Here is a 22,323-nt window from a genome sequence, read left to right as displayed (position 1 = left end):
ACAAGCATGAGGTTTGATTCTGAAACATAAATTCTGATTATAGTTTTAATCTGTTAATATGAAACAACTAACAGATTAAAACTGGTAAAAAGAAAATGGCAGAGAGCTGTGACTGGCGTGTTCCTGCAGCCAGGCTCACTGGGACAAAATGACATTATTTATGATTTAAACATAAAATCTAGAACAGCTCGGGTTTAGGCGGTTCCTCCGCTCGCGGAGCGGATGAAGCCAGAAACGGATCAGCGGTTTATGGAAGCTGTGATAAAACATTTTATCTCAGGGATGTTTTCTGTTTGCATCTTAAAACGACTCGGCTGAACTTTGGCGACCGGTTGATATCGTTTCGTTTCTGCAGAGCTCACAATGCGCCGGCACAGGTTTATCCACATCATTAAAGTTCATTGGACACTTTTAAAACCCTAGAAATTAGAACACAGGATCCACTGAGTTGGTCTTTTGGCATTACAGGCGATGATTTATTATTACTGTGTGAAACTATTTATTAGATCAAAGTGTTGCCAAGCTAAATTGGGTCCATTGGAAAAAAGACGCTCCAATGAACTGCAAACGTAATAATCTGAAAACTAGAAAATGTGACGGTGAAACAGCTTTGCTGCCTTTTGTTTCGATCTGCAACCAAACCGATGAACCGGTTCCTGAATCAGTCACCTGGTTCAATACGAAGCTTCAGACGTCACAACCTGCTGCATCAACACAAGCTTCATAAAACCCTCCTGATTGGTCGACACGCTCCGAGGCCTCGGCACTGAAAACACGTCACGGCTTTTTATAAGCGTTTCATGATTCATCGCCAGGATTCCAGCTCCAGTCTGCATTTTGACTCCTCCAACTGCGTCATGTTTCACTGCACAAACAGCCAAAACATTTTCAATTTGCTAGTGGTTATAGTTTATCTTACAATATGATTAGAAGATTTGCTGCATGATTTCTTGTTGATAACATTCATGTCAGAGTATAATGGCGGATGGGATCAGCATCATTAATCCTCAGGTTATAAATAATACAAAACAATAGCAAATGAAACAGAAAGACCTGTTTGAAGAAACTCAGGTATTCACTGATTTTATAGTAAAATGCTTTAACTCAGCAGTTCAGACAAAAGAGGGTAAATCAGCTGTCATGGGATATTTTTGTGATTAGTTTAAGTAATTAATAACAAGCAAATCCACATTAAATCCATTAAATCCAGATTAAATCCAGGTCAGGTTGTCAGAGGAAGCAGAGCTGACTGTCTGCTGAAGCTGAGGAAGAGGAGGAAGAGGAGCAGGAGGAGCAGGAGGAGAAAGAGGAGGAAGAGGAGGAAGAGGAGGAGCTGATCTGATCCTGATCTCTAAAGAGACTCAAACTTCCTCCTTCAGTTCAGTTCAACTCTCCAACATCAACTCTGCTCATCATGGACTATTATAGTCTGTCTCTGCTCATCGCCTCTCTGCTAACAGGTCAGATTCCGTCTAGACGCTCTGATCTACTGAAATGTTCATGAAAACTTTTGTAACTGAACAGATTTTTCTTCCTCCAGGTATCAGTTGCGATCAACCGACTCCCCGGCAAAATGAAGTGTTCGAAGTAGTCGGCAGCTTTGTCCCTCTGAGCTACGCTTTATCCAAACCAGCAGCAGTTAATGATTATTTCTTCTGGTACCGACAATATCCTGGAAAACCTCCAGAGTTTCCTGATCTCCCACACAGCAAAAGGAGGAGAATTATCTCAGCTGCCTCCTGGTTTCTCCATTGGAGTGAATGAAACTCAAACCCAGATGGATCTGCTGATCTCCTCTGCTGCAGTGACAGACTCTGCTGTGTACTACTGCGCTGTGAGGCCCACAGTGACAGGAAACACCAGAACCCTGAACAAAAACCTGCAGTACTGCACAGCAGCCACCAGAGGGCCTCACTCCCTGTTAACCCACTAAAACCTGCAGTACTGCACAGCAGCCACTAGAGGGCCTCACTCCCTGTTAATCCACTAAAACCTGCAGTACTGCACAGCAGCCACTAGAGGGCCTCACTCCCTGTTAATTTACTAAAACCTTCACAGGTCCGTAAGATGGGTTTGTGCTTGATAAAATGTTATTTTATTTATATTAGCCTTCCTGTAGGTGTTTTTAATTCCACATGTCACAGAGGGATGTTGCAGACAAATACATATACACTCTTTGTAAGAATCTAGTTTCCCTAAAATTGCAAAAATTCATATGACGTGTTGCCCTTAGACTTTAAACTCTTTTATTGTCCATTAAACTTACATAAAATGGAAATTTATCTTTGGCAATGGCACAAGAAAAACACAACACAACACACATCACAGTGGCCACAAAACTGCATGTACAATGAACAAACAAGATCTGTAAAATGAAATCAAGTCATACTACTCTACTCATGTCATTCAGTTAAATATTAAAACCCATTTAAAATTTACTATTCTACTGCTAAGAGAGCACACAGAACTTCTACACTGAGTCACAATGCACTGTGTTACTGTGTGAAATTTAAATTCAGTGGAATACAACTAGCAGACTTAGAGAACACATAAACTTATCTATTCTCAATTAATATAGTCAGATTTTTATTTAGAATATCCACAGCTGATGGAACAAATGATCGCTTGTAGCCATTCCTCCTTGCCATTGGGACTTTAAATCTATGTCCACATGGCAGCAACTGGAGAGCACAATGAAGAGGATGAGTCGGGTCCAGATAGGATGAGTCGGGTCCAGATAGGATGAGTCCGGTCCAGATAGGATGAGTCGGGTCCAGATAGGATGAGTCGGGTCCAGATAGGATGAGTCCGGTCCAGATAGGATGAGTCGGGTCCAGATAGGATGAGTCCGGTCCAGATAGGATGAGTCGGGTCCAGATAGGATGAGTCGGGTCCAGATAGGATGAGTCGGGTCCAGATAGGATGAGTCGGGTCCAGATAGACTTGATGTGCCTTCTTTGTTAAGGCCCGCATGTACAAATGTGAAAGTTGTTTAAGTCCAATAATCTTTCCAGCCTGGTTGACGATCTGTCCCAGTTTGTTCTTTTGTTTGACGGAGAGGTACCCATACCATGACACCATGTTGAATGTCAGCACACTCTCGGTCAAGGACTTGTAGACCATGGACATGGTGCGCTTACTGGTTAAGGCCCCTGAGTCTTCTCAGGAGAGCCAGGCACTGTCTACCTTTTTTAAATGTGTCGTGCACATGGTCTTGAACTGTCTATGACTGTCCCAAGGTATTTAAACCAAGGTATCCACCTCCTGACCCTTCATGCTGATTGGCCTGAAGGTGTGCCCCTGGTCTTTATTGCCTCCCTTCTTGTTGCTTCCTAGCCACATCTCCTTGGTTTTGGAGACATTAAGGTCCAGGAAGCTGCTGTCAAACCATGCAGATAAGGTGTTAATATACTGCAGATAGGGGGAGGTATCTGCTTCCCCCATAGGCAGGCAATTAGAGCCACATCATCTGCGTACTTAATGAGGGAGAGGTCATCAGTTTGACACTGTAGCTCATTGGTGTACATGGAGAAGAGCAAAGGTGAGAACACACATCCTTGGGGAACTCCTGTGTTGAGGACCAGAGAGTCAGAGAGGAATTTCTTAATGCACACACGCTGGGGTCGATCGCTCAAAAAATCCCTGATGAGGAGAACCAGACCAGCAGACCTTAATGGTTCTGATGAGTTAGAAAATGGGATCAGGTTCAGCCGCAATAATTTAGAAAATGTAAAGGACTGGATAATCTGCTGTTTTAGCACATGTAGGTGTGTTCAAGTGTGTGTGTGTGTGTGTGTGTGTGTGTGTGCGTGTGTATGTGTATGTGCTGGTTTAGCTATCATTATATGAACTTAATCTTGTCAAACAACTAACATTGTGTGGACATTTATTTATTTTGCCATGTCCACACAATAAAAACATAATTTTTGAGTTAGGTGTTGGTATTAAAGTGGGAATTAAATGAAGCTGAGAGGAGGAGGAGGAGGAGGAGGAGGAGGAGGAGGAGGAGGAGGAGGAGGAGGAGGAGGAGGAGGAGGAGGAGGAAGAGGATGAAGAGGAGGAGGAGGAAGATGAGGAGGAGGATGAAGAGGAGGAGGAGGAAGATGAGGAGGAGGACAAAGAGGAGGAGCTGGTCTGTTCCTGAACTCTAAAGAGACTCAAACTTCCTCCTTCAGCTCAACTCTCCAACATTAACTCTGCTCAACATGCTGTCTCTGCTCACATCTGGATTCACTCTGCTGTTCTGATCACTGGATCAGGTTGGTTGGAGTCTTTCAGAGAATAATCTCATCCTTGTTGTTCTTCACTTACATCAGTTCTTTCTTCCTTCAGGTGTAAACTGCCAACAACTCACTGCAGCAAAGACTGAGGAGTTCAGTTCAGAGGGCAGCTCTGTTACTCTGACCTGCAGTTACTCCAAAGGTTCAGCTACTTATTTATTCTGGTATCGACAAAATCCAGGAAAACATCCAGAGTTCCTGAAGTCTCACTCACCTTCAGGTGAAGCAGAACATCTGGACAGGATGACATTTATAGGAAGCAAAGAAGAAATGTCCATGACGATCTCCTCTGCTGCAGTGACAGACTCTGCTGTGTACTACTGCGCTCTGAGGCCCACAGTGACAGGAAACACCAGAACCCTGTACAAAAACCTGCAGTACTGCACAGCAGCCACCAGAGGGCCTCACATCGTTCTCTAGTTCTTTAACTTCCAAGGAATGAGTCTGGTTCTGGTTCTGGGTCAGTCTCTGGCTGGTTTCCTTCAGCAGCGTTTCCTTTGTGCTGATTGGTCCGTCTATTTCAGATCTGAGCCTGGTGGTGGTGGCAGCATGATGTGGGACTGTTGTCACCATTTCACCCCTACAGTCACCTGAGCATTTCTGACCATCTTCCTCCCAGTATGACCATAGTGGGCTCATCTGGTGGATGTTTCAGGCATCGGATCTCAAACTGGTTCCTAAACTGGAAGGATCACCAAAAAGCTGGATCTTAAACAATCAGAGTCGCTGAAACCTGATCACCAGAACCAGTCTCAGATGTTTCTGGTTCGCTGCAGCACCGACTCACTAACTTCAGCTGGTTTCTCAGTCAGAAATCTCCTCACTGGCTGAACCTTCAGCAACAACCAGTTTCTCTGGCTCCTCCCACCACTGCTGAGCTCAGCCAATGAGAAGGCTCGTCTCTGCAGAGCTAAAAGCAGCTTGATGATGACGATGAAGGTCTGTTAGTCTTCCTTCTGCTGCAGTGGATCATCTCTGTTGATCTCGTGTCTGACCTGAACTCCTGGAACATGTTGCTTCACCTCCTGCTCTTCTCTCTCTGCATCGGTGAGTATCAGAACCGAGAGAAGCTCTGATCTTCTCTCTGGATCTCACTGCGACCACATGTGGATGGAAGAGCCTCTGAGTCTCCTGACGCCTGAATCTGCTGCAGACTGACTGACATGAACCATCATTTTACAGCCATGGGCTCCATGAACACCGTCACACAGGAGCAGAGGGAACACGCCGCTTCAGAGGGAACACCCACCAGTTTGAGCTGCGACTATACTGGTTCCATCTATAATGTCCAGTGGTATCGACAGCGGCAGAGATCCAGACCAGAGTTCCTGCTCTCCATCACAGAGTCGGGATCGATCCATCCAACTCGCTCCGATTTCTCCGCTCACATCGATAAAACTCAGAAACAAGCAAATCTGCTGATCTCCTCTGCTGCAGTGACAGACTCTGCTGTGTACTACTGCGCCGTGTCGCCCACAGTGACAGGAAACACCAGAACCCTGTACAAAAACCTGCAGTACTGCACAGCAGCCACTAGAGGGCCTCACTCCCTGTTAATCCACAAAAACCTGCAGTACTGCACAGCAGCCACTAGAGGGCCTCACTCCCTGTTAATCCACAAAAACCTGCAGTACTGCACAGCAGCCGCTAGAGGGCCTTACTCCCTGTTAAACTACAAAATTAAGGACTTTTTAAAAAGTCCTGTTTGTCATCTGATGGACAAATAGAATAAAATAGGAACATGTTTATTATCCCAGGTGTTTATTACACCTGACTGCAGCTTACCAACATGCTGACAATATTTCAGTCGTTCATCATGAGTTAATTCCTGGGAGAACTCAGAGTCTCTCTCTGGACAAATGTCGGACAGCCAATAGATAAACCATGAGGCTGTTTGTGAACAAGCAGCTGATCACTTTTTAAATGATAACGAAGCTCAGCCATATGCTGAGCTGAGGATGCTGCCTGGACCCAATGAAGAGATGCAGAGACTGTAGCTCTTTGGGAAACTCTCCATTAGCTTTGTTTCCGTAAAATCTGTTTGTGTTTGATAAAAATTTTCTTTTATTTATATTAGCCTTCCTGTAGGTGTTTTCAGTTCCACATGTCACAGAGGGACATTGCAGACAAATACATATACATTCTTTATAAGAAACTAGTTCACCTAAAATTACAGAACTTTGTATGATGTTTTGCCCTTAATGATTCTGAGGAGTTAGAAAATGGGAAAAAATTATGTTCAGTCACAATAATTTAGAAATGTAAAGGACTGGATAATCTGCTGTTTTAGCACATGTGGGGGTGTTCAAGGGTGTGTGTGTGTGCGTGTATGTGTGTGTGTGTGTGTTTTGTGTGTATGTGTGTGTGTGTGTGTGTGTGTATGTGTGTGTGTGTGTGTTTTGTGTGTGTGTATGTGTGTGTGTGTGTGTTTTGTGTGTGTGTGTGCGTGTGTGTGTGTTGTGTTTATGTGTGTGTGTGTGTGTGTGCTGGTTTATCTATCATTATGAGGACTTAATCTTGTCAAACAACTGACATTGTTGGACATTTATAGCTGTGAGGACATTTTGCCATGTCCAGACAATAAAAACATAATTTTTGAGTTAGGTGTTGGGATTAAGGTGGGAATTAAATGAAGAAGAGGAGGAAGAGGAGGAGCTGATCTGATCCTGATCTCTAAAGAGACTCAAACTTCCTCCTTCAGTTCAGTTCAACTCTCCAACATCAACTCTGCTCATCATGGACTATTATGGTCTGTCTCTGCTCATCGCCTCTCTGCTAACAGGTCACAATGTCTCTGTTTTTCAAAAACACGTTTTCAAAGTTTAATAAATGTGAATTTATTTACAGAAACTGAAACTAACAAGTTTCTCTTCATCTAGGAGTCAGATGCCAACAACTCACCGCGCTTCATAATGAAGAGTTCGCTGTAGAAAAAAGCAAAGCTACTCTGTCCTACACTTACTCCAGCAAAGCTACTGGAAGTGATTATTTCTTCTGGTATCGACAATATCCTGGAAAACCTCCAGAGTTCCTGATTTCTCATTTAGGATCTGGAGCTAAACTCCAGGATCTGGTTCCTGGTTTCTACTTCAACATGAATGATGATAAAACCCAGATGGATCTGCTGATCTCCTCTGCTGCAGTGACAGACTCTGCTGTGTACTACTGCGCTGTGAGGCCCACAGTGACAGGAAACACCAGAACCCTGAACAAAAACCTGCAGTACTGCACAGCAGCCACCAGAGGGCGCCATGCTCCAGTAGGCGGCGCTCTCCTTGTGCTCTGTGCTCCAGCATTGTGTCAATAAGAAGTGGTGCTGTGAAGAGAACAATAGTCAGACTGAATGTTGAACATCAGCTGCTTTCTCCTGCTGATTTAAACCTTGTTGGACAGATGGAACATTGGCTGTGGATTATTCTGGCTGCTCTTTTCTCTGGTAAGATACAAAGATGTTTCCTCTACATGGAGTCTTTAAAGCTGCTGATTGTTCTCCTTTAATCAATCATCTTTATTGATCCGTCTCTTCCTCTGCATGTTCTGTTCTTCCCAGAGTGTAAAGGAGACTCAGTGAAGCAGACAGGAGGAGAAGTTGCTGCTGCAGCAGGAGAATCACTGACTCTGGGATGTACCTTTGAAGCAAATTCCTTTGCGAATCCATATCTGTTCTGGTATAAACAAGAAGAAAATAAACTCCCAGTCCATATACTGACGCGTGTTAAAGGAACAGGCGTGAACTCTAAGCTGTTCAACAAGGACAAATTTGATGCCAATCTTGAAGATGCGTCCATCCCTCTGAGGATCAACAAACTTAATCTGTCAGACTCTGCTGTGTACTACTGCGCTCTGCAGCCCACAGTGACAGGAAACACCAGAACCCTGAACAAAAACCTGCAGAGCAACAAAAATACAATATTCCACAATATCCACCAGAGGGCCTCAAATCAGGCAACATTAACATGACAAAATAATGTAAAGCAGGAGTGTCGACATCCAGTCCTGGAGGGCCGCTGTCCTGCAACTTTTAGATGTGCCTCTGCTGCACCACACCTGAATAGAATAATAGGTCATTAAGGCTCTGGAGAACAAGGAGGAGGTAATTAAGCCATTTCATTCCTGTGTTTTATACCTTTGGCACATCGAAAAGCTGCAGGACAGTGGTCCTTGAGGACTGGAGTTTGACAACCCTGATGTAAAGGGTTGAATGTACTGTGCTTCAGAAATGTTGAGACAGCATCTAATCAGCTCAGGCCTTATAGCGTGTTTTACTAGACAAGCACTGTAGAATCCTCTTCAACAGTGTAACAGTTTTTACTGTCCTGCTGAATGTTTCTCCTGCTTTCTCTGAACCACTGAACACAACCCGTATTACAGTCTGAAAGACTTTGTTTTCTACCAGGAGGAAGAGGAGGAAGAGGAGGAGCTGATCTGATCCTGATCTCTAAAGAGACTCAAACTTCCTCCTTCAGTTCAGTTCAATTCTCCAACATCAACTCTGCTCATCATGGACTATTATGGTCTGTCTCTGCTCATCGCCTCTCTGCTAACAGGTCAGATTGGATCTTAATGCCTTAATGTGGGAAAATGTGTCAATGACTCACAATGGAAACTTTTATAACTAAACACATATTTCTTCATTTAGGTGTCAGCTGTGATCAACTTACACCTCATGAGGAAGAACTCTCTAGTTTAGAAAGCAGCTTTGTTAATTTGTCCTATACATTTTCAAGACAAGCTGCAAATGATTATTTCTTCTGGTATCGACAATACCCTGGAAAATCTCCACAGTTCCTGATCTCCCACTCAGGAACAGGAGCTCTAATGTCAACTCCACTTCCTGGTTTCTACTTCAACATGAATGATGATAAAATCCAGATGGATCTGCTGATCTCCTCTGCTGCAGTGACAGACTCTGCTGTGTACTACTGCGCTGTGAGGCCCACAGTGACAGGAAACACCAGAACCCTGAACAAAAACCTGCAGTGCTGCACAGCAGCCACTAGAGGGCCTCACTCCCTGTTAATCCACTAAAACCTGCAGTACTGCACAGCAGCCACTAGAGGGCCTCACTCCCTGTTAAACCACTAAAACCTGCAGTACTGCACAGCAGCCACTAGAGGGCCTCACTCCCACTGGTTGTTGAGTCGTTGGACTGAAGACAAAGACAACAGAGACATGAAGCAGCAAAGATCAGAGACGGAGCTGCTGAGGAAGCAGAAAACTCTCTGATTGGTTGAGTTGTAGTGGCCCCGCCCACTGACCTTCAGCTCCTCCATCATTTGTTCTTCCTTCATTGTTGATCTGCTGTGTGGCTCTCAGGACTCCAGACATGTTGCTCTCCCTCCTGTTGCTTCTGTCTCTCAGTAGAGGTCAGTTTAGGTTTATTTTCATCTGTTTATTAATTAAAATTTTTTAATTAAAAATCTTTTCACCAGTTAATTTACTTGAGCAGATTGATAGAGTAATACTGTTCAGGGGACATTTTTCCACTTTTTCTTTTTCTCTCTCCCTTGTGGACGATGTTCATCTTATGGCTTGATTTTTTCCAGGTCTAACAGTTCAGGCTCAAGACTTCATCTCTGCTGTTGGTTATGAAGTGAACAGGATAGAAGGACAACCTGTCTCATTCAATTGTAGCTATAAGACAGGTTCAACGGATCCCATCCTTCACTGGTACAAACAAGTTTCTGATGTTGAGGCTCCTCAGTTCCTGCTGTGGAAAGGAGCAAGACAAAGCAGTGGAGATGAGCACAACCCAAACGATCGTTACAGATCAGTAACAACAGAAACATCGACTGAACTGCAGATAGAAACAGCGACCCTGGCAGACTCCGGTCTCTACTACTGCGCTCTGGAAACACAGTGGTGCAACATGTGGAGGAGGCTGTACAAAAACCTGACCGCAGACACCAGACTCAGGTTCAAAGATAAGAGAAACCACAAACCACCTCATCCAAGGTTTCTGCTTCTTAAAGAATGTTTGTTGTCGTAGTTTCCAACAAAACCCTAGCAAAAGTTCCAAGCTCCACCAGTAGGTCCTGGTTGTCTGGACCAGGACTTACTGGTCCTGACCAGTAAATCTGGACTGGACGCAGTATGAACTGAGACGCATTGGGTTTTAGGATTTAGGGGAGAAGACTCTACAATCGGCAGTCCGTGGTCTACTTAATGTAACTTCCAGCCCAATTTTGATGCGTTGACATAAAAATTACCAACCCCCATATTGCTCTTTACATTCACTCAGTGGTAAGTGATTACACCTGGGGAAAGGACAGGGACGCCTGTTGGGTGTTTATAGGATTCATGAATACATGAACGGAAGAAATAACTTGCACAGGACTTGGTTCTTACTGCTTAAAGCCAGCGGGTTGAGAGCTTTATTACCACACATCTATCAAAATTACATCGTCAAACACATTGTTACAAAAATCTGAAATATCTCAACTTGTGCTTCTGACATCACTTTCTACTGTCACAGTCTCATTTGTACTAGTGTGTATTAGAAAGCTTCGACCAACTGCATCACTGCCCTTGAGTTACGTAGGACTTCTGGTCCCGTTTGACATTAGATGTGAATATGTATTTAGGATCTCTAAGAAATCGACATCTGCTCCGTTTCAGATGTGCCAAATAACAATTAAGGGTTGTTGTTATCTGCCCAAACAGCAGATAATAACAACGGGCTCCTGTCCAGTCCTTGCTTGCACATCAGGAGGGGACGAGAGTCAGAAAAACCCAGACAGATGCCAAAACCTTTTCCTCGCAAAACAATTCCATAAATATAATTCCTCTCTGACAGTGAGACCTGACAAAGACCTGAATAATAAATACCAGAAACCTCAAATCAGTGTGTCCCATCTCTGGAAAACCCAAATCCCTGTTACCTTGTAGCAAATGAGGTACCGGATGGAAAATGAGTGATGGAGCGAGACGTTCAAATGTAGCAGTTTCTAAAACTCTCCACAAGGAACACTGATCTGTGTCTGATCAAACTATGCACAAAAACCTGCAGTACTGCACAGCAGCCACTAGAGGGCCTCACTCCCACTGGTTGTTGAGTCGTTGGACTGAAGACAAAGACAACAGAGACATGAAGCAGCAAAGATCAGAGACGGAGCTGCTGAGGAAGCAGAAACTCTCTGATTGGTTGAGTTGAAGTGGCCCCGCCCACTGACCTTCAGCTCCTCCATCATTTGTTCTTCCTTCATTGTTGATCTGCTGTGTAGCTCTCAGGACTCCAGACATGTTGCTCTCCCTCCTGTTGCTTCTGTCTCTCAGTAGAGGTCAGTATTATTATGAAGTAATTGATATTATTTCACTAGTTGACATAGTTGCGCAGGTAGAGAGTAAATCTGATCAGGTTGTTCATTTTCTCCACTTTAACAGGACTAACAGCTCAGGACTCAATCTCTGCTGTTAGAGGTGAAGACAGAGGGACAGAAGGACAGCGTGTCTCGCTCCACTGTAACTATGAGACAAAATCAAACCTTCTTCACCTTCACTGGTACAAACAAGTTTCTGATGTTGAGGCTCCTCAGTTCCTGCTGTGGAAAGGAGCAAGAAACCAAAGTGAGGAGCGTACGTTCCCTATCGTTACAGATCAGTAACAACAGAAACATCGACTGAACTGCAGATAGAAACAGCGACCCTGGCAGACTCCGGTCTCTACTACTGCGCTCTGGAAACACAGTGGTGCAACATGTGGAGGAGGCTGTACAAAAACCTGACCGCAGACACCAGACTCAGGTTCAAAGATAAGAGAAACCACAAACCACCTCATCCAAGGTTTCTGCTTCTTACTTGTTATGGGAAGAAATGGAAGTTTATCATCTGATTGTCAAGGAAAAATTCACAATTTTCACTTCTGACAATTTTCAGAGTTAAAAATAAAAGTAAAAATTAGGAAAATTGTCAGGAGTTACAATAAGAAAAATAAAAGTTTAGTATGAGCAAGAGAACATTTTCAGAAAAGTCAGCCATTTTCTAGTGAAGCTTAAAAGTTTTGTGCAAAGTTTTTTAGATTTAAGGAATTCTGCAAATAATTTATCACATTATTTTTGAGATTCTGATTTCAAAGCTTAGAAAAATCAACATCCGATCCAAAACTCAGACTCAGCCTCCCGAAACTTGCAGGAGCAAAGGTCAATATAAAATGACCAAGAGCCACTAACGGGAAACAGAAACAACAGGATAAATTTATTCTGAATGAAAGTTTCAGTTTTTTCTCCTTTAGTTTCATCAGGAGAAAAGCTGCAGTTTCAGACTGAAATGTTTGATTCTGATGCTACAGAAAACCTACTGAGCCCAACCTGAGAGCTTCAGCAAAGGGTTTCATGAAACTGGAACTGAAAATAATCTAAAATTAGATGAAAACCAATGACTGGGTTTCAGTAAAACCAAAAATAAGTTTCCTGCTCGTTCCCGGTGAGGTTGGACTCCATCAGGGCTTTTGTCACAGATTCTGTTCATCACTTCATGGACAGAATCTGCAGAGCAGCCGAGGCGTTGAGGGGATCCGTTTTGGTGGCCTCAGGATCCATCTCTGCTTCTTGCGGACGATGTGGTTCTGTTGGCTCCATCGGGTCGTGACCCGCAGCTCTCGCCGGAGCGGTTCGCCGCCGAGTGCGAAGCGGCCGGGATGAGGATCGGTGGCTCCGACGCCGCGGTCTGGAGCCGGAAAAGGGTGGAGAGCTTCTCTACCCGGGGGGGATGTCCTGCCCCAAGTGGAGCAGTTCAAGTATCTCTGGGTTCACTAATGGGGGAAGAAGGGAACGGGAGATCGACAGGCGGATTGGAGCAGCGTCTGCAGGGAACTGGACCGGCCCGTCATGGTGGAGAGAAATAAGGTTCTGGTGGAGCAGAGCCGAGTCCAGACAGAGACCAGGCGTCGATTCATACCAATTCTCTAAACTCTCAAACTTTTCCTTCTTCTGGATCCGACAACATGCAGGAGGGCAGCTGCACCACCGACCCGGATTCCTGGTCCGGGTCGGTGCTGAGCTTCAGAGTCCTGGATCTGGGCTCTATTCTCTGAACCCGTCTCGGATCAGAACCTCACTGCTGGGATCGGCTCAGCCATTCATGGATCAGCAGCGCCATCATGTGGTTGATCCTGCAGGTGAAAACTCTTCCAGTCAGATTTTTTAATGAACTTTTCTTTTCATTCTTGTTTCCAGGATAAATGGTGTTTGTGTTTCAGGCGTTTTCAGAGCTGAATTTCTGCTGCAGCATTTTAATATTTATTTCATCACTGGACCAGTTTCAGATCATTTCTCCTTTAAAAGGCTCTCAGTCCTGACATCTCTAATGTTTCAGCAGGAGAAGCTTTAAAACCACATTTCTCAGAGGAAAACACACATAACCTCTTTACTTTTACATTCATTAGTTTTTGGTTTATTCAGTGTATTTTATGTTATTGATATTTTTTCCTGTTAATTTATGGATTATTTCAGATTTCTTCTGTTTGGCCTCCTGTTGACTCACCTGGTTTCCATCCCACAACCATGAAAAAACAGAAATATTGTTTTTGTATTTCTTTCAAAGCTTGCTCTTTATTTTGAGCTGGTTTTTTATCCCTGCTTCCTGTTTTAAATGTTTCCATCCATGGATCCTCTGATTTCATCTCAGTTTTTGTTTTTATATTTGGACTGTATTTATTTTACATATTTGATGCCTTCAGATTTAATCGATCTGCCCTGTAGAGCAGATGCTTCAGTACCCAAAAACAGCCTGTAGGTGGCGGTGGCACTCCATCAGAAAACAACATTATCAGAGAAAAAGACTGATTTCATTGGAAAACTGCTAAACAACATGAAAAACGTATTCATGTATTATTGGACATTTTGGTATTTCATGATGTGAAGACTTTGGACTGCCTGGCTGCTGAAATGTGTTCTGCAAATAAGTTTGATTTGAATTGATTCTAATCAGCTGCTCATGTCTCCTGGTCGGCCTTTACTTAGGCAGCATCACAAGAGACAGAAACACTTCAAACAGAAACTGGATAAATGCTGCATTGAAAGGAAATGATCAAATGTTTCAACTGATCATAAACTCATGATTCAGTCCAGATTCAAAGGATCCGGCAGGTTCTGAACATCTCAGGCGGTTTGATCCAGATCTGATTCTGATTCTGGACCTAAACTGGAAGAGAAACCAGGAGGAAATGAGGCGCCTGCTGCTGCTTTGTTGAACAAGAGTTTGAAAAAAATTATGATTTATAACTAAAACAAATGATATTAAAATCTAAGCAACACTGAAAAGCTGATGGACGAATACAGCAAAGACATAGAGACGTAGTTAAATTTCTTAATGACTCTATGTCTTTGTTACATAGAGACATGCTGCATAGACCTACTTTATTGTGTCACTTGATTTGAATTCCACACAGTTCTCATTATATATAAAAATGTAAAAGATAGTTTATCTTAGGCAGAGCTGTAAAACATTTGGGTGCTCTGTTAGCTTATCAAGTTAAGGCCAGCAGGTGAAGGTCTGTTCACTCATAAAACAACAACCCTGTATTTGGTTACATTTGCATTCAGACTAACTGCAGACATGTTGTGGCCTCCTATAATGAAGTTTAATATTCTGCAAAAGAACTAACTTTATCTGATTAGCCCATTACATGGATTGTACCAATCTGTTAAGCTACTGTTCCTAACAGAAAGGATCCTAAATGGGATATGCACAAGGCATCCCACACCATCCCAGTCCTGTAACTCACACCACAAACCTTTAACAAAACAAGATACCCCATAGCAGTGACACAGTTATGCCAAAAAAGAAAGTCTTTGTGGGATGATGCTGGTGGGAGTTTGCACTGCAATCAGTGGGTTGCTATTTTGAGACCCGGCTCCACCCGCCTCTTTCATTGTGTCCTTGGGCAAGGCACTTCACCCGCCTTGCCTGCTGGTGGGGTTCAGAGGGCCCAGTAAGCGAGTGTGATTGTGAATGGGTGAATGCTTAGTGGAAAGCACTTTGGATTACTCTGGACTTGATAAGGTACGATATAGGTACAAGACCTTTACCATTCATTGTCCTGTAGAAGTGATCTTTTTCACATTCATTAAATATTTCAAGCTGCAGACATACATAACGCATTTCCCCGATATTTCCCAGATAACATCACAGACGTCCCTGTTTTTCTAAACAATAATGATTTCACAAGGAAATGAATGATTGTCATAAGGGTTTGTTCAATGTGATGACATCTGAAAGGACAAAACATTTGAGCCTTTTCCAGACTACAGTTCTGTATCTGCGGTCTGATAGGAGTAGAGTGAAGAACCAGTTCAGAGGATGGTCAGGACTGTATGTGTGTGATTTGCGTCTGTGTGATGGTTTTTGATCTACTGAAGTTCAGGTTAGTATCTATAGTAGGGATGGGAAACTCCAGGCCTCGAAGGCCGGTCTCCTGCAACTTTTAGATGTGTCTCTACTTCAACACACCTGAGTCAAATAATGAGGTCATGAGCAGGACTCTGGGGAACCTGACTGCACTTAGGGCGCGATTCCGCTGTTGGATTCAAGTGTGTTGGACCAGGGAGACGTCTCAGAGTGGCAGGACACCAGCCCTCGAGGGCCGGGATTGTCAGTAGACAGTGTGACAGAGTCCTATAGTAAATAGTTTAATGTAACATGTTTGTTTAAGAGTTTTTATTTCTACAGCCCCTGGATGTAAAGAGAGACAGAGACCATAACAAGTTGACAATGTCCTTACAAAATTGAAAAAATTTTGTTTTCTCTATTTCCAAAAAATTCTCAAAAACGCTGAAAAGATGTCAGAAAGGAGGGAACTGTTACTCCCTGTTTTGCTGGATTTGACACAGCCTGTCACCTCTTGTAAATGCTTCACCTAAACATCACATGAGTGGCACCAACCTACTTACCAAGTGTGTCCTTCCTGTGAAAAATGCACAGCATTCCCCATCTAATCTAGTTCTCTAAATCCCACATTGAACATTTAGGCAAAACAATATCCCATCTTGGCAGCAGCCTCCATCCTGAACCTGTGGAGAAACAGAAAATATGGAAAAGGAAAACCCCAAGCATGTGCCAGACTTAACTTGTGTCTCCATGGAGTATGTTGTAAATTGATAAAGAAACTTAGTCAATAGATCTTTATGCTCACTTCACCTCCACTATCATTCTGGTTATTATAAAAGCGGATATTAATGTCTCTGTTCTGTTTTTTATGTGAAAACATCCTGAATGAAAGCAGAGAACAGAAACTGCAGTTCTTGAAACATCCACTTGATGGTGCTGTTGTCCAATAAAACAGAAGAACAGCCAGCATGAAGGACGCCACCTGCAGGATGCAAGAGTCCTTGCAGCCACTTTCAGATTTCACTGAAATGATTTGATTCAAATCATAAATAAAAACACAGAAGAAAGAAAACTGGAAAAATTCTGGGATGTTTTCATTTCTATAAGTTTCTTTCAGATCCAGATCATCAGATTAATCTCTGTTAGACACCAGCTGTTATGAAAGGATGATAGAAATTATGTTTTATTAGAGGAAATAAATACAAATGTTTATATTTAGAAACTTATAAATATCTTGACCTTCTGTATGATCAGTTTCATTTGTTCTGATGGATGTTAAAATGATTTTAATGTGAATATTTTGTATTTTATGATAGTTGAAGCTTATAGAGTCGACTCACCTGGTTATCCACTTTTGTGTTTTGTTGTTTCCAGTCTGAAGGAGACAGAAGTTTTTCTGTTGACCTTTACAGAAACCAGATCAGATCAAACTCAGATCAGTGAATCGTCTTCGTTTCAGTCACCGATTCGGTGAAACTCTGCTCCTCCTGATGTGACTCAGCTCTGAACCTTCTGCAAACAGAAACATGATTAAAATAATCTGATCCTTTCATGACTGACTGAAAACAATCGTCTTGTTTCTCTGAACAGGAAGTGACTTCACACTTCATTAGCAGGAAATCAATGATTCATCAGGTTGATGCTCAGAAATGTGTCATTAAAGCCGAGATTGTCGAGATTATAATCCAGAACAGAAATCAAAACAAACAATATGAGCCACAGGGTGAAACATTGACAGCATTAGCTAGCAGAGCTACAGTTACATCCAAATCTATTCAAATCCAGTCTTAGGCTCCATGTTTGATATTTTTCAGCTTCCAGTAAAAACTGTTAATTTTATTGATTACTTCCTGATCGGGTCATCAGGAAGTAATCAATGATTTCTGTCTGAACTTCTTGACCCAAATCAACCAGGAGAGTTTTACCTCTAAGAATCTGAACTTTCCTGAATTTTAATTCAATTCCTTCTTAAATTATTCAAAGTTTTTAAAAGTTTCGCTTTTACCATGAAGCAAAGTGAATTAAATCATTTCATGTGTTAAATAATTTAATGTGTTTATGAAATAATTTTAATGTGTTAATTAAATAATTTTAATGTGTTAATTAAATCATTTTAATGTGTTAATTAAATCAATTTAATGTGTTAATTAAATCATTTTAATGTGTTAATTAAATCAATTTAATGTGTTAATTAAATCATTTTAATGTGTTAATTAAATCAATTTAATGTGTTAATTAAATCAATTTAATGTGTTAATTAAATAATTTTAATGTGTTAATTAAACCAATTTAATGTGTTAATTAAATCATTTTAATGTGTTAATTAAATAATTTTAATGTGTTAATTAAATCAATTTAATGTGTTAATTAAATCATTTTAATGTGTTAATTAAATCAATTTAATGTGTTAATTAAATCAATTTAATGTGTTAATTAAATCATTTTAATGTGTTAATTAAACCAATTTAATGTGTTAATTAAATAATTTTAATGTGTTAATTAAATCAATTTAATGTGTTAATTAAATCATTTTAATGTGTTAATTAAATCAATTTAATGTGTTAAATCATTTTAATGTGTTAATTAAATCAATTTAATGTGTTAATTAAATCATTTTAATGTGTTAATTAAATAAATTTAATGTGTTAATTAAATCATTTTAATGTGTTAATTAAATCATTTTAATGTGTTAATTAAATCATTTTAATGTGTTTATAAAATCATTTTAATGTGTTTATAAAATCATATTTCATTTATCTGCTGGTTTCTCTGCAAGTTAATCTGATGAAGGTTGATTGATTGGATCTGATTAATCTCGTCATTATTGATCCTGTTCTATCATATTTTAGAAACATTTAATGGATATTTAGAGTAAAAGTTGCTTTGGTCTGATTTTGTTAACTCTGGCTCTGAGGTCAAATGTCATCCAGATGTTATTTAATCTAGATTTACTTCCTGGGTTAATAATTCTGGTTCCAAACTGACAATTTTAATCCAGATTATAGATCTGAATGTGTAACAATGACCAGCTGCTTCTGTGGTTCATGTTGTCATATTTATAACTGAATGAATGATTTTTGTTTCCTGGAAGTTGCAGCTGCAAGTTTTTTTTTCGGTTGGAAACTTTTTGTGGTCGAGTTTCAGCCGGATGTTTGTCAGATTCTGGGTCGACCACGAAGCTGCTGCTGCTGCTGCTGCTGCTGCTGCAGATGAAGAAGATGATGATGATGATGATGATGATGATGATGATGATGATGATGATGATGATGATGCCACCGACTCGTCTCTCAGCTGCTGCTTTCCGGTGTGGTTGGCCTAGTCAAAGCAACAAACAGCTTCTGCTAAACCTGACACAAAAACAATTAAAACTGATTTCTACAGTTTAATGGATGCTGCTGCTGCTCAACCTGGGGAGGGTCAAAGGTCATCTCCAAACCTTTGCAGCAGATTCAGGCTAAGGTCAGAGGTCAGAGTGTGAAGCAAGCCTCAATTAGCAGGTCAGAGGTTAAAGGCCATGGTACTGATGGTATCCAGAAACAAGACGGCAGCCGGATCTGAAGAACATCATCGGCTGGGCCAAAGCGTGACGTCATCAGGGTCAAAGTGACTTCGTCAGGCTCGGCGGTGGAGAAGTGATGCTGTGGGCCTGTTAGCTTCCTCTGTGTCCATCTGTTCTTCCTGACATGGAATCACGTTGAGCTTCGTGTTGCTCTAATTCTCCTGGTAAAATATTTAAACATGTTCATATTAAAGTCGCGTTTCCTGACGCCCAGAGGGCCGAGGAAAACGCTATGGCGGCCTGGTTTTGGCCCCTGCGCCTCATGTTTGACAGCTGTGCTCCAGATGAGGTTTTAGTGTTTATTGTAGCTGAAAAATAACATAAAATATGATAATAATAAGCAGCAAACCTGACTGAACGGACAGAATCCAGGTGCTGGGATGGCCTAGTCAAAGTCACAGACTGAGGCAGAGCAGAGTGGACCTGTTGGTTCTGACGGTTCTGATGGACTCTGAGCTGCTGAGAGACTTTATGATCATTTGGATCCAGAAGAAATGAAACGATTTTATTTATAAAATATTTTAACTTAATATTTAAATATTTTGACCTTAAAACCATAAAAGTATCAATAAGTTAGTTATCGATCAATAATCAATAAGTATCTGCTGGTTCTTCCAGTTATTTCTGCTGTTGGTAATAACTTCCTGTTTCTCTATTAATGCTCAAAATATACACAAACATTATTAACATTATAAATATCATAAATATCATAAATATTATAAACTTTATAAATATCATAAACTTTATAAACATTATAAATATTATAAATATAAATATTGTAACTATCATAAATATCATAAAGTTTATTTTATTAAACTCAGCTGCATCTTGAACCACAGAATTATTTCTAATAACTGCACAATATTTATGTTCAGTATTTTTATTTATTCTTTGTTGTTTTTATGTATTTTATTTTCTATTAGTTTTTGATTTAATTGTCACTGATTGATAATAAATTAAGTTCTAATTTATAAATAATGTAATAAAGGTTATTTAATAAAGGTTATGTAATGAAGTTATGTAAAGTATCTGTAGTATTTATTTTTTTCTTTTTTGCTTTAAATCACTAAATGATTTATTGATTTATATAAAACAGGAAATGACCTTAAAATGTTTTATTCTCGTTTATATGAAGATGAATGAATGAATTCATCTGCAAGCTGGTGTGACCTCTGACCTCTGCTGCTCCACTGTGGCTCTGGATGTTTTTCTGGATGTTTTCTGGATGTTTTCTGGATGTTTTCTGGATGTTTGTGCAGCTGCTGATCGTCCGCCCTGCTGCGCTCTCACCATGTCGGCGGCGGCAGGAAGCGTGTGACCCCTCCGGTTCTGATGGGGGCGCCTGGCCCGGTTTCCGGTCCCAGCAGGCTTCGAGGCGCCGGCCGCAGCCGCCCTCAGCCGCCCTCGCCTGTGACGCTCAGCGACCGCATCCTGTGGAAACAGAGAGCAGAAGATCGTCAGCAGCCAATGGGAAGGCAGAAGCCGGCGCCCACGCTGTGACATCACAGCCGCCACAGGAAGTCTGCAGCTTGAGCTCACAGTGACACGATTTTACTGAACTTCAACTAATTTAAATAGAATAAACTGGATTATTTAGACAGAAATTATGTTGTTTTCTCTGCTTATTGTTTTTATATTTTGTAAAAAATAAAATAAATTTTATGTTGATTCAGTGAAAAAGATTCAGGATTTAAACCTTTGAAAGTTTTTATTCCTCAGAATCTAAATAATTCATGAACCAAACAGGAATAATAAAAACGAAGCTTTATAAAATATTCTGTCTGTAATTTAGAACTGATTGTGTTATAGATCAGAGAATAATTAATAATCAATGCTCTGATTGATTCGTGACCTGCAGGGATGAAATTATTATACAGTAATTATTATTATACAAAAATTATTATTACAGAAACTATTATTATAGAATAATAATAATACACACACTTCTTATACAATAATAGTTTCTGTTTTCAGCGTCTTTAATGTTCAGGATTTAAGATAAAAATATAAATCGTTAATTTCACTCATCAGAAATTAAATTCAAAATTAAAACGTCGTATTTTAGTGAAAACAGACGAAACAGATCAGAACCTTCAGAACCGGTTCAGGAGCCGAATGTTCAACCCGGAACCTTTTGGACCCGGTTCAGTTTATTTTAGCTCCTGGAGGCTAAAACTGTATAAAATCTCTGGTCCTGGTCCTGGTTCTGGTCCTGGTTCTGGATGGATTCGGTTCTTCTATAAAAGCTTCGATCCAATGTCTGAATGATTGAACTTGGAGCAGAACCCATCAGAACCAACCGACCAGAACCAGGACCAGAGCCAGTGGAGGGACTTTAAAACTGCTGTTATGTCTCTAACTTCCTGGTTTTAGTGAGAACAGGAGCAGCAGCTTCTGGATCAGCAGCTTCTGGATCAGCAGCTTCTGGATCAGCTGGTTCTGGATCAGCAGCTTCTGGATCAGCAGCTTCTGGATCAGCTGGTTCTGGATCAGCTGCAGCTGGAGGATTGATTTGTTGGTCAGGCCTGAAGACGCTGTTACAATAATCAATGCGACTAAAGATAAATACATGAATGAGTTTCTCTAGATCTGGCTGAGACATTAGTCCTCTAATCCTGGAGATGTTCTTCAGGTGATAGAAGGCCGACTTTGTAACTGTCTTTATGTGGCTCGCAAGGTTCAGGTCAGAGGTCATCACTACTCCCAGGTTTCAGGCTGATCGCTAGTTTTTAGTTGTAATAACTGAAGCTGTGCATTGAATCTAGATCTATAAACCTAGATCTATAGCTCTAGATCTATAGCTCTAGATTGTTCCTTTAGATTTAGGGTTACAGCCAATCAAAGTTATAGATCAGATATTATGAAACATCAAATAAAAATGTAAAATATATTCATACGGTTTAAATAAAACTGTAATAAATTAGATTAAAATAATGAGGCCATGAATGATAAACAGATCTGAGTGGAAAACAGGTGGATCTCTCTCTCACACACACACACACACACACACACACACACACACACACACACACACACACACACACACACACACACACACACACACACACCTCCAGCTGCTCTGCGGGTTGCCATAGTTTCCATTCGGTCTCTGAACAGGAAGTGATGAAACTCGTTCATCAGATTCATCGCCTCGGGATC

At 41.2% G+C, this 22,323-nt stretch overlaps 1 protein-coding gene across 1 annotated transcript; it reads left to right on the top strand.

Annotated features, from left to right (window-relative positions):
• The first annotated feature begins 1,414 nt into the window (after positions 1–1,414).
• LOC129352747 (uncharacterized) lies at positions 1,415–20,708 on the top strand. The gene is made up of 6 exons (XM_055021851.1): positions 1,415–1,460; positions 4,333–4,577; positions 5,246–5,327; positions 5,463–5,758; positions 12,811–12,960; positions 20,424–20,708. The coding sequence occupies exons 1-6, from the start codon at positions 1,415–1,417 to the stop codon at positions 20,706–20,708; spliced, it is 1,104 nt and encodes a 367-aa protein (XP_054877826.1).
• Positions 20,709–22,323: the final 1,615 nt, after the last annotated feature.

Source organism: Poeciliopsis prolifica, unplaced genomic scaffold (genome assembly GCF_027474105.1).
Source record: "Poeciliopsis prolifica strain line A6 unplaced genomic scaffold, Auburn_PproV2 SCAFFOLD079, whole genome shotgun sequence".
NCBI classification, from domain to species: domain Eukaryota; kingdom Metazoa; phylum Chordata; class Actinopteri; order Cyprinodontiformes; family Poeciliidae; genus Poeciliopsis; species Poeciliopsis prolifica.
This window is presented reverse-complemented; position numbering and strand designations above follow the sequence as displayed.